We start from the raw sequence: 13107 nt of genomic DNA, 5'->3' as shown, positions 1-13107 counted from the left end.
TCTTCACCAAGAAGCCCATGCTACCTGTAGGATTACACTTGGAAAACTGAAGTTACACTCTAGATTTAAAGTTAGTAACTTAATAATGCAATCATTCTCTTCTCTAATTAAAACACATAGGTAAAACTAGGATCCAACTTAAAAAGGGTGGGTGGGAGTATGACTGTGATAGAAAAAAAAAAGCGCATGAAAATCACCTCCATATTAACTCTGCTCATCCATGAAATGATGTTTACGGCTTAGCTTATTTTTTTCTGGTGACTCAGGGCAGACATAGCAAGACTTCTCTAAATTTGTGCACAGCACAGTATAGTTCAGATCAATAGGTTTTATACGGCTAGAATAACATAAGCTGTTTCTGAGCATGTTGTAATTAGAATATCTCTTGGAATAAAAGGAAAGCCTCACCCTTGGTCAGTTTATATTTTGCGATTATCAAATGCAATTTTTTGGGGGGTCTAGAACTTTAATATAAAGAGGGATTGAGAGGAGACAAAAACAGAATCATGGCAGAGCAATAACCACAGGAGTGCTAAATAGTAAAGGCTGCTTTGGGTATTTTCCCTGCAGCTTTCTCCTCTCCTCCCTCTATCCCCTCCTCCCCACTTCGTTCATTGGCCACATAGAACCTGGGACTGTGGCAACCAAGCCAAAGCCTTGTGAAAATTTGCAATCATCCAAAGTATTTAGAGCAGAGAGGAGGGAGTGTTTGGTACTCTAACCAAGGAGAATTGCAAAGATTACACTGGGAGGTGAGCTTTGCATCCTTTCCTACATGTTCGGCCTATGGATGCCCCCATTTCATAATTATCCAACCTCCAAGAGCAACTTGGAGCGAGAAACAGACACACTATTCCTGAAGTGCATCTAGACACAATTTACGTGGCTTTGTCCTATGAAGTCTCGGCAAAACAATGTGTGACGTGGGCCTCCAGAGTTTGGGAATGACAACAAAAAAGTGAGATAAGCCAAGCAACAACTCTACTGCACACACATGAACCTGCTGCTGCAGTGCTATGACATCTCAAAGAAGCACTTTGATGCAAGCTTCTTTTGGGCCTGTGACGCACCTCTGGGAGCTTCCCTGGGCACATCTGTGAGCCATAGAGATCTGGCTGTAATGGACGTAAATAAAGAAAGAAAAGAAAGTTAAAACAGAATGTGGGACAACTTAGAAGGTGGGAGGAGATGAAACCAATGGGTCTGAATGGGGAGGGGGTAATCCCTTCTAAAGTGGGGCGGTTGTGAGAATAGGGAGGTATTAACTAAATAAGGGCCAGGACAGGCTACAGGACAACAGATTTCAGAAAACAGAGAAAACGACAATGTTCCAAAGTTTGGATGCAACAACTCCACTTTTGGTCAGATGCTTCCTCCATAAATAGGCAATCGTAAGAGTTACCATTACATAGCTAGAGAAATTATTAAAAGGCAGAAACATGAATTTGGAGGAAAGAAGGATGGCATCATGAAAAGCTTCAACAATAATTTGTAAGTCGTCTTTTACAACTGGGTGATCACAGGTAGCCAGTGGCCATGTGATGAACTTACAAATTTCAGTTCCCAATTCTGGTGAACCATTTTCAATTTCACATGGGAAGTGTCTGTATGGCTAAAATTCAAAGAAGAGTTATACTGTGATGCTGAATTTAACCTTGACCTCATTAAAGTGATTCTTCTGTATTTTGGAGCTAAAGTCATGGCTGGCTTAGAAAAAACTAGATTAAGGATTTCCCACACAGCCAGACTCTATGTTTGAATTTCTTAGTCATTTAGACCAGGGAAGGGAAATCATTTCATTTCATACCATATTATGAACAATCTCCATTTTAATGTTGCTGTTCCAAAGTCCCATTTCCCACATAATAAGATCAGATATAAGGTAACAGCTTTGTCTAAATAAAGATATTATTTACAACACTACAGAAACATGCTTTGACCCAACTGGTTTGATTTGGGATACAGGTCTTTGATTCCTGGCATTTGGGGTTACTCCAAGCACAGTGAAAAGGATACTTTTACATGCATTCATCACGCAATTTGAAGCTAAAGCTTTAAGCCAAAAATTTGAACTCAGGAGCCCATGCATGATCCCAGTTCTGATTCTAAGTGCAATTAATAGCATTTGGTTAATACTGTAATGGTCAAAGGAGTTATTAAATGTTACAAAACCAGGTATGCATTGCACATAACCACTAGAGCGGACATCACTGGCATGATCATTACCATAATCATTAGAATATTTGCAGTTACTATACATTCTCATGGCACTTCTAAGCTTTTGTGATAATAGTCTTATGATCACTAGACAGCAGGAATAACTGCTGTCAACTGCAAAAGATCTTCCAGACAACTATACTTACCATGTGACTATGCTGCTGACATAACGTCTTTTTTCCTTTTTTAAGTTGAGATAAACCAGTTCATCAATGAGACCTAACACTTAAATTTGAATGTATGCCACAAAGGGATGTAAACAGAAAGCCATCTCAATACTCCAAATTGAGGTACAAACCCCAGAAGTCAGATAGCTCATGAAGACCTAGACGTGTGAGCATCAGAAGCAGGAGCAGTCAAGGCCTGACCATGTAGGTAAGAACAACTAGATGTACATCAAGCTGGGGATTGTCCAGTGTAGCCCAGGAGAATGGCAGCATGATACAACAGGCCAAGCATTTATCTTATCAGAAGAATTATTATTTATATCACTCATACCATTTTTCCCTCTGATTGACTTGAAGCGACCGTCACAGGTCTAGAGGTCTGGAAGGGGGAGTTCTGAAGTATTTGGGACAAAAATGGCAAGATAAAGGGTAAGGACTTGTAATAGTTTCATACCCCAAATCTCATCTCCCAACCTAATTTTAACCTCAGGGTCCAAGCATATGACCAAGTGTACAAGGTTTTACGGGCCGATTAGTCAAAGGATAAGCACCAAGCAGTACACCAAATCAGTGTCCAAATATTCTAAGTAACAGGCTCTTGTGACACAACTGGACTAGATAGTTCAACCAATTGCTCAAAATTCAACTTCAACAATTGCAGTGGGCAAATTTAGTAATATGTCCCTCCCCCTCCACATGCACACGCACATACACATAATCAATTAGTGGTACGGGGGCAATTAAGACTCAATTCTAAATCCTACCAATAAAATGACTTTTAAAAGCTTATTATCGTTTGGTATTGTCAAAGCCAGTAAACATAAATCACAGGTTAAGATGGTAAAAAAAAAAAAGAATTTGGTATTTTCAAAAAATAATGTGGGGTCAGATAGTTATAAAAGATTATCATGATGACAATAAAGTACATCAGATTTCCAAATTTAGCCTCTGTCTTATCCATATTCAGTGGATTTCTAACAACTGCATCAAACACTTTATTTCAATATTAGATTTTTGAGAAGAGGGGAAAAGTTCTTGTTCGGTTTAGTTTAGTTGTATTTAACTGTTTTTCATGACTGGAAAGACTGCCCATCACATATTGCTCCCCCACACCGCTCCGATTGGTTCTTTGGGTTCTAATTGATAGCAAAGTGAAAATGACTGATCTACAGTCAGCAAAATGCTGGTGATTCACTTTATTTCACTTCCATTCAAAACCCATAAAGAACAAATGAAAGAAAAGATAGAAAAATTGTATCATAAGATGTCAGACAAGTAGGAAAAAGTGGAAAAATTTTTAAAATTGGAAAGGAACCAGACTATATCACATGAGAATAGTGGAGGGGAAAATTTTCACATCCAAAAACAAAAAGGAAGAATAAAAGAAAAGAGAAATATGAAATAAGACAATAAAACAGAAGAAAAGCACATAGAAAACAAAAAGGTCAAAACTGGGAAAGAGAACTCTTAAATAAGTGAAGCGTTTTAAGAGAAAACTTATAATGATTAAGTGCTTTTACTGTTTCAAACGTCAGAAAAAAGGAGTCATCTTTTTATGATTTTTTAAAATCTAAACTTGTTCAGATTATTCAAAATACCAATATATGAAGATCTGTTGGTTTTGGTGGTGGTGATGATGGTGGTAGCAGTGACAATGGGGTTACATTTTCTAAGTGTAGCTAACAGAATATTCTCAAATACGGCAAAGAACAGAGACTGGGCTCAAATTCAAAGCCATTTAAATAATGTCTCTGATTTCAATGATGAAATTGGTTAAACCATTATCTCAACTTTATTTAATGTCAGTACTTCTTAATGTTCTCTTCTACTTGCTACTGAGAACATACAATAAGTTTATATCACTTTACAAGACTAAGATGTTTAATCAATTACCATTTCATTCTCACACAGCTTACTTCTGGAATTAAGAAAAAAGATAACTTGTCTGTTAATTCAGAAACATGGTTTGATTCTCTAAATCAAATTAATTTCTTTCTTCTTTTCAAAAATTTAATCTTATGACAAAGTCTACTCACTAACCATCGTATTATGAAATAGGAAATTTACTTATTTAATATCTAAATACCTCTCTGGTTTAAGAAGCCAATAATCAATGGAGATGGTTCTATCAAAGATTTTTTTTCCAGAATGCATTCAAAATTACTCATTATCTCAGAATGCACATTTTGACTGAGGTCCTTACTAGTATGAAAAAGTAGTTGATCTTCCTGAGGACATATTTCTACCTATATCTTTTCCTTCATCCATCTAAAAGAAAAATGCCAGATCTTTAAAAAAAAAAGGCATAAAATATCATAGATCTGAGATTATGTGCCATTTGGGCACTACCAATATCCAAAGAAAGAGTGGATCTATAGCTGTAGCCTTTCTGGAAAATTCTTGTTGGTATTTACTGTGGATTGTGTATATATATTTGTATAGTATATATACAAATATTATATATATATACAAATATAGAGTAAGTATATAACCACAAAAGCACACAATACACCCATCAATATTTCTTCCTGAAACATGAGGTTTGTTGTTTTGAATGTCTATAAAATATACCTATATATAAGCCTATGTTCTTGAAATCAAAGGGAAAAAAAGGTTTTTCTCTTTTTACAGAGATTTTTGGTTAGTGTGGTTAATTTATCTAGGTAATCCAGGTTCCAATGTAAAGCCTGAATTATTCAGATAGACTGTCTTCATTGGCCAAGTTGAGTCAATGGTTCTCTGATTCACTTCACGTGATAAAGAACAATCTCAAGTTGAGTCTATCTAGACTATGCTTCCTGTGCCATGGCAAATTAGCATTTTCAATCAAGTTGAAGGCTAACCACAATTAAACATTTTTGTCACGATGAACAAAATAGTTTTGCCAATTCTAAAGTCACTCTCTAGTTCCACCTGTGAAAGTCTAGGCAAAGTCCATCTTCCTTGAAATCACCAAAGACATCAAGTCTGATAATTTGGGACGTGGCAATTCTTCTTTGAAACTGATTTTCACAAAGGAATTTTTTCATGCCTTACAAAACAAAATAAGAAGCTTACTTACAGTGAATTCCCCGGTGACTGCATCAAACCCCACATGAATCGTATGTTCAAAGTCTGAAGGAAGAGAGATCTCTGGGCGCTCTTTCTCTTTCTTCTTATTGGCTAAAGGCAAAATGTTAACATGTATTTATTTGGGATAAAGTTTTGGCATCCATAAGTTGTACAGTTAGGTTCATCAAAATAATTACAAAGCTGAATGACAATTGAGACCAATGCAATTATAACAATATTTAACTCCAGAATTTATAATTTTATTTAAATAAGTTGCTGAGACTTGGACAAAATGTCAGGTCCAAATAATTTACAAATTACCAAATCCAATTCAAACAAAACTTGTAGTCAAACTGATTTATATCTTTTACCAGTCTAATGATATAATCAACAGGTATCTAGGTAGATTGTATTTAACTGGCTTTGCTGAATCAAATATCACCTACTAAAGAAGAAATTCATTAGACTCAAGTAAAATTAAGCTTTACTATTAGAAAGAACGAATAGAAAAGTGCTCAAACTATCTAAAGTTTTTTATCCATAAGTGTTTCTATGTTAAACCATAGCTAAATATCAAGTAACTAGAACTTTTAAAATTTACATGTTTACATTACAGAGCATATCTTAACAGACACTTAGTCTTCTTTCAGTGAGAATATTCTTGCAAATCAATAATGTTGCAAGTCTCTCTTTATTATTAAAAATGTTTTAAATCATATCATACCCAGAACATTGCTAGTAAAAAAACAAAAAATAAGAACAAATTGCTGCTTTTTACTGAATTAATATCAGGTTGTTCCTAGAAACAAAATTTCATGCAAAGATGGGCACAATAAAGGACAGAAATGATATGGACCTAACGGAAGCAGAAGATATTAAGAAGAGGTGGCAAAAATACATAGAAGAACTATACAAAAAAGACCTTCATGATCCAGATAAACACGATGGTGTGATAAGTAACCTAGAGCCAGACATCCTGGAATGAGAAGTCAAGTGGGCCTTAGGAAGCATCACTATGAACAAAGCTAGTGGAAGTAATGGAATTCCAGTTGAACAATTTCAAATCCTAAAAGATGATGCTGTGAAAGTGCTGCACTCAATATACTAGCAAATTTGGAAAATTCAGCAGTGGCCACAGGACTGAAAAAGATCAGTTTTCATTCCAATCCCAAAGAAAGGCAATGCCAAAGAATGTTCAAACTACCACACAATTGCACTCATCTCACACACTAGCAAAGTAACGCTCAAATTCTCCAAGCCAGGCTTCAACAGTACACAAATCATGAACTTCCAGATGTTCAAGTTGGATTTAGAAAAGGCAGAGGAACCAGAGATCAAAGTGCCAACATCCGTTGAATCATTGAAAAAGCGAGAGTTCCAGAAAAACATGTACTTCTGCTTTATTGACTGTGCCAAAGCCTTTGACTATGTGGATCACAACAAACTGTGGAACATTCTTCAAGAGATGGGAATAGAGACCACCTGACCTGCCTCTTGAGAAACCTATATTCAGGTCAGGAAGCAACAGTTAGAACTGGACATGGAACAACAGACTGGTTCCAAATCAGGAAAGGAGTACGTCAAGGCTATATATTGTCACCCTGCTTATTTAACTTATATGCAGAGTACATCATGAGAAATGCTGGACTGGATGAAGCACAAGCTGGAATCAAGATTGCCAGGAGAAATATCAATAACCTCAGATATGCAGATGACACCACCCTTATGGCAGAAAGTGAAGAACTAAAGAGCCTCTTGATGAAAGTGAAAGAGGAGAGTGAAAAGTTTGGCCTAAAACTCAACATTCGGAAAACTAAGATCATGGCATCTGGTCCATCAGTTCAGTTCAGTTGCTCAGTTGTGTCTGACTCTGTGACCCCATGAACCACAGCATGCCAGGCCTCCCTGTCCATCACCAACTCCCGGAGTTCACCCAAACCCATGTCCATTGAATCAATGATGCCATCCAACCATCTCATCCTCTGTCATCCCCTTCTCCTCCTGCCCTCAATCTTTCCCACTATCAGGGGCTTTTCAAATGAGTCAGCTCTTTGCATCAGGTGGCCAAAGTACTGGAGTTTCACCTTCAGCATTAGTCTTTCCAATAAACACCCAGGACTGATCTCCTTTAGGATGGACTGATTGCATCTCCTTGCAGTCCAAGGGACTCTCAGTAGTCTTCTCCAACACCACAGTTCAAAAGCATCAATTCTTCAGTGCTCAGCTTTTTTTACAGTCCAACTCTCACATCCATACATGACCACTGGAAAAACCATAGCTTTGACTAGACGGACCTTTGTTGGCAAAGTAATGTCTCTGCTTTTTAATATGCTGTCTAGGTTGGTCATAACTTTCCTTCCAAGGAGTAAGCGCCTGGTCCCATCACTTCATGGCAAATAAATGGGGAAACAATGGAAAACAGTGACAGACTTTATTTTGGGGGGCTCCAAAATCACTGCAGATGGTGACTGCTGCCATAAAATTAAAAGACGTTATAACCAACCTAGACAGCATATTAAAAAGCACAGACATTACTTTGCCAACAAAGGTCCGTCTCGTCAAGGCTAGGGTTTATCCAGTGGTCACGTATGGATGTGAAAGTTGGACTATAAAGGAAGCTGAGCGCTAAAGAATTGATGCTTTTGAACTGTGATGTTGGAGAAGACTCTTGAGAGTCCCCTGGACAGCAAAGAGATCCAACCTGTCTATCCTAAAGGAAATCAGTCCTGAACATTCACTGGAAGGACTGATGCTGAAGTTGAACCACTCATACTTTGGCCACCTGATGGGAAGAACTGACTCATTTATAAAGACCCTAATGCTGGGAAAGATTGAAGGTGGGAGGAGAAGGGGACAGCAGAGGATGAGATGGTTGGATGGCATCACCGACTGAATGGACATGAGTTTGAGTAAACTCTGGGAGTTGGTGATGGACAGAGAGGCCTGGTATGCTGCAGTCCATGGGGTGGCAAAGAGTCAGACACAACTGAGAGACTGAACTGAACTAGAAACCTCAAACCAATTCCAAGAGTTTGTAGCTATTTTTCCATGTCCTTATAAATTTTGTCATGGTAGTCATTCAAAATCATTGTCCTCAAGTAACAGATTTTTCATAGTGACACAATTATGAATAAATACTTCAATAGTTAATAAGTCAAAAAACTTTAAAGGAATAATCACTGAAGAAATAAATTTGGGAACTGTAATGAAATTAGTCTATCTCAAAAACAATCCCAGGAGGAAATTATTGTGGAAACACTGTAAGATGGCATTTATATATCAGCAAATTCGAGTATGTATCTCCGCTATGGCTGCATTTCACAGTCAAAAAAATAATACCCTCCTAATACTGGGTAAGTCAGCATGAACCAGTTTTGCCCAATTGAAACCAATCAACTTTAGAGTTGCCAGGGTGGTAAATTTAGAACATTCTGGTTCAAATAGATGTTTCCTTGCTCTGAATTTTAGACAACATTCAATTAACCATAATGGATTACTGGTTCCGTGGGTTACCCAGGATAAATTTTAAATTCAAAACATTTCATATCCAATGGTCACTCTCATGGCTTCTTTTCTCTTTCGACTCTCTCACTGCTCCCTTTCGCCAGCCAGAGGACAGAGATATGGCACACAAATATGGAAATTCAAGAAGTAAGAGGATTAAGATACAAGATTAGGAAAGAAAGGTTGAGGTGGTCGGTGGGGGGGGGGGGGAGTGGGTAAGGGGGACAAGGGTCACTCAAAGTCTTTGCCTGGCCATAGAACACATTTAGGACTCATTTTGAAAAGTATATATGTGCCATTTAAATTCAACTGGGTATAGATTCCACATTTACAGTGAATCTATTTTATTGACTATCATTTTAACTGAACAATGAAGATTAGCATTTTCTGTAGGTACTTCTACTTCCCTTGCATGTTTATAGACCGTAACTACCACTTATAATTGTTCAACTACCACTTTTACTTGTCCAGAAAGGCAAATAAAACACTCAGCTTTCTGTTCCAGCCAGTCCACTGATCACCACTGATCACCCAGCTACTCCTGTAATCATTTTCTTATTTTCCTCTTTCCTGATCTCCCATCCATGTTGAACTTGGCTAAACACCTCTCTTTCTGTTTCCTTGACAGTGTGGTCTGATCCTCCTCCTCCCTAAGTAATCATTCTTTATTTGATGGGCATTTCTTATTCTGCCTTTCCTTTCCTAGCACAGTCTTTGGCATTCATTTCTCTTGGATGGCATTCACTCCCAGATACTAACTCATGTTGGGTAGTTTCCTAATCTGTGGTTGGCAGGGGTAGATACAGATTTTGTGGGTACAAAGACTTTATGTGATTTGAGAGGAATATTCCCTTTAAGTAAAAACAATATAAAAATTGCTAGGACTCCTTCAAGAGCCTTGGAAGAATCCCAAGTGAGAAACTCTGAAGAAGCAGCTGAACTCACTTCACAGTAAATCTACTGGTGATTGGTGACTATTTTGGTGTCAAGGACCACTATGAAAAATCTAAAGAAAGCTGTGGTACTTCTGTCTACAAAATTGGATTATACACACATATACACACCTCTGAATATAACTTCAGAGGCTCAAAATTTCCCTAGGATCCAGGTTAAGACTCCCTAGCTTAGGCTGTATCTTTAATCATGATATCAACTTGCATTCAAGATCTCTCTTGCCAGCAAACAGGCTCTCCCTACTTCTCCATTAGCGACGGCAGCACAATTGAAGCATGTTGACTAAGATGTAAATAAGTGTTAGTTGCTCAGTCGTGCCCGACTCTTTGCAACCCCATGGACTGCAGCCCACCAGGCTTCTCTGTCCATGAGATTTTCCAGGCAAGGATACTGGAGTGGGTTTCCATTTCCTTCTCCAGGGGATCTTCCCAACCCAGGGATTGAACCCATGTCTCCTGCACTGCAGGCAGATTCTTGACCAACTGAGCTACAAGGGAAGCTCCACTACTTAAGCTGAATTATGAGAATCAGCTTAATGGTGTATCCCTAAGGTCACCCAATTGCCAGTCCCTTATAAGCCTAATTATGCCATTCTCATCACATAGCACTAATTATAACAGAGGCAGGACGTCCAAACTTGCTCCTCCTTCAGTGTCCATGTTCTCAGTGAAATGATAACCACTCACTGCCCAGATCAGAGGAGGATTAAGGCCTTGGACTCCTCCTCTTTGGGAGACTCTAAGCAATGAAAAAATTATGACTCTTTCTCTCAAATAAAAACAATCCTACTGCATAAAAAAGGTAAGGAAGCCACAAAAGTTCTGATATTCTTATGGTGATTAACTTGTCTAACTACTGTATATCCCAAACCAAAATGTTTTCACATTTTGGGTGCCCTAATTTGCTGGGTCTTAGACACATGCTTTGGGGAAGGAAATGGCAACCCATTCCAGTGTTCTTGCCTGGAAAATCCCATGGATGGAGGAGCCTGGTGGGCTGCCGTCTATGGGGTTGCACAGAGTCAAACATGACTGAAGCGACTTAGCAGCAGCAGCAGACACATGCTTACTTTGGCTATTGGGTATTTCAATACTAGCCCAACTGCCCAAATCCTAAATTTGGGAGCTTCTTTGACTCCTTCTTTAATTAGATCTTAATCAGTCTACGTCTTAATGATGTTATAACTCATTTTGGATCCATCTTCTTTCTTTCATCTCCACGAATCATCATCATCTTAGTCCAAGGCACCAGCATTTTTCACCAGGTCTTACTATCTCCAATTTTGTCCTCTGTGACTCATTACTCTGTGGCCAGAATAATCTTTTGGAATATACGTATCTGACCACATTCCTGCCTTTAAGACCCCCCATTATCCAGATGTTCAAAGCCCATGCACCCTAGCATGTAAGCCAAGGGCCTGCATGATCTGCCCTCAGCTTGCCTCTCCACTGTCTATTCTAGATGTGGCCCCCACTGTTCCATATCCATTTCATACTCCCTCAACTGCCAGCTTCTCTCTTACTGCCAAGCTTTTACATGTGTTAGGCTGAGGCCTGGAAAGTCTGACTTTTTACCACATGCCTCTGCTTTGTGTGGACAACTCCCATTAATCCTTACTCTTGAAGACTCACTCTTGCATTCTCTCTCCTTTGGCAAGAATTTTGCTGTCTTCCCTCTGCATACAAAGTTAAATGCCCTTCTCTTTCTGCTCCCATAGAGTGACCCAGTGTATACTCTGAGCTTGGCCCTGATTAACACTGCATTTTCATTTCTTCTTTACATACCTATCTCTGTAGCTAAACTTTTTTTTTTTTTTGTAGCTAAACTTTGAGACACTTGACAGTAGAGACTGTATCATTCTCACATTTCCTAGCATGCAGTTTATGTCTACACATGTAGTCACTAGCATTTAGGGAATATTTACCACATGCAGAGTGTTTCTAGGGTTATCTCATTTAATTTCCACCACAATTTTATAAGGCAGAGCTGCTCAGCTGGTAAAGAATCCACCTGCTAATGCAGCAGACACAAGAGAGGCAGGTTTGATCCCTGTGTTGGGAAGATCCCCTGGAGAAGTAAATGGCAACCCACTCCAGTATTCTTGCCTGGAAAATTCCATGGACAGAGAAGCCTGGCGGGCTACAGTCCATGGGGTCGCAAAGAGTCAGATATGACTTAGTGAGTGTGCACTCACACACACACACACACACATTGTTGTATAGATGAAGAAAGTGAGACTCAGGGAAGTTAAACCACATATGCAGGATTCAACAGCTGGCAGAGCCAGGATTTGAATCTAGGTCCCAGCTGTGTCCACTGAACCTATGCTCTTAATAGTTGCACTATTTATTATTAAGGCTTTCCTGGTGGCTCAGAAGGTAAAATAATCTGCCTGCAATGCAGGAAACCCAGGTTCAATCCCTGGGTTGGGAACATCCTCTGGAGAGGGAAATAGCAACCCACTTCAGTATTCTTGCCTGGAGAATCCCCATGGACAGAGGAGCCTGGTGGGCTATAGTCCACGGGGTTGCAAAGAGTCGGACACGACTGAGCAACTTCCACATTTATTATTCAGTAGCATTAAAAAAATCAATAGATTTGAGCCTAATTTCAGCAAATGTTCAATGACTGGGTCCTAAGTAAGAACTTTTTTCTTTCTTTTTCTTTTAAGGAATACTAAAAATATCTGTATCTCCTCTAGAAAATTCTCAGAGCATTTGTTGTTTATATTAAGATTCAGCCTAACCTGAATCCTGGGCTCATAAGATGCAGTCTGTTCAGCTCTGGATTGATATTTGCAGAGAGCAGAAGCACAAAGAAGAAGCACCATTTTGTAAGACTATCAACCATATTCTATTGGAACCTAGAACAAAGGTCACAAATTGCTGACTGGACCACAAACTACAAATGGTGTTTAGTGCTGGGACCCTCTGCATGTATATTGGTTCTGGCTGTAACTCCAGGGGTCAGCTAGTCTCTCTAGAGTCTTTCATCTTGACATCTTTCTCCATCCCCCTACATTTTAAAGGAGAAGTCATCTGTCATCTCCTATATTTCCCACTCCAATGTTCTGCATTTCCTCTAGTGACTAGGGCTTACTCCATTAAAATCCCTCTACACCTTCACTCCAACCTCTTCATTAAAGGCACTGTTGACTTCTTGCCTTGGTTCTCGAACCTCACTATGCATCATTTTTGTGTGGGAAATTTCAAAA

The 13107-nt window shown here is 38.8% G+C and overlaps 1 protein-coding gene across 4 annotated transcripts in view; it reads right to left on the bottom strand.

The window, feature by feature from the left end:
* PAK3 (p21 (RAC1) activated kinase 3) overlaps window positions 1–13107 on the bottom strand; it is a 127788-nt gene that overhangs the window by 70332 nt on the left and 44349 nt on the right. For 3 of the 4 annotated variants that reach the window (XM_061137881.1, XM_061137880.1, XM_061137882.1), the window contains one exon: window positions 5446–5546. In XM_061137881.1, the coding sequence (XP_060993864.1) occupies window positions 5446–5546 (101 nt within the window). Of the gene's footprint in view, window positions 1–1070; window positions 1116–5445; window positions 5547–13107 lie in introns of all 4 variants that reach the window. The other variant, XM_061137883.1, reaches the window with a different exon arrangement.

Source organism: Dama dama, chromosome X, assembly GCF_033118175.1.
Source record: "Dama dama isolate Ldn47 chromosome X, ASM3311817v1, whole genome shotgun sequence".
Classification (NCBI taxonomy): Eukaryota; Metazoa; Chordata; class Mammalia; order Artiodactyla; family Cervidae; genus Dama; species Dama dama.
Note: the sequence above shows the minus strand (reverse complement) of the source record. Positions and strands in the feature narration are given on the sequence as shown.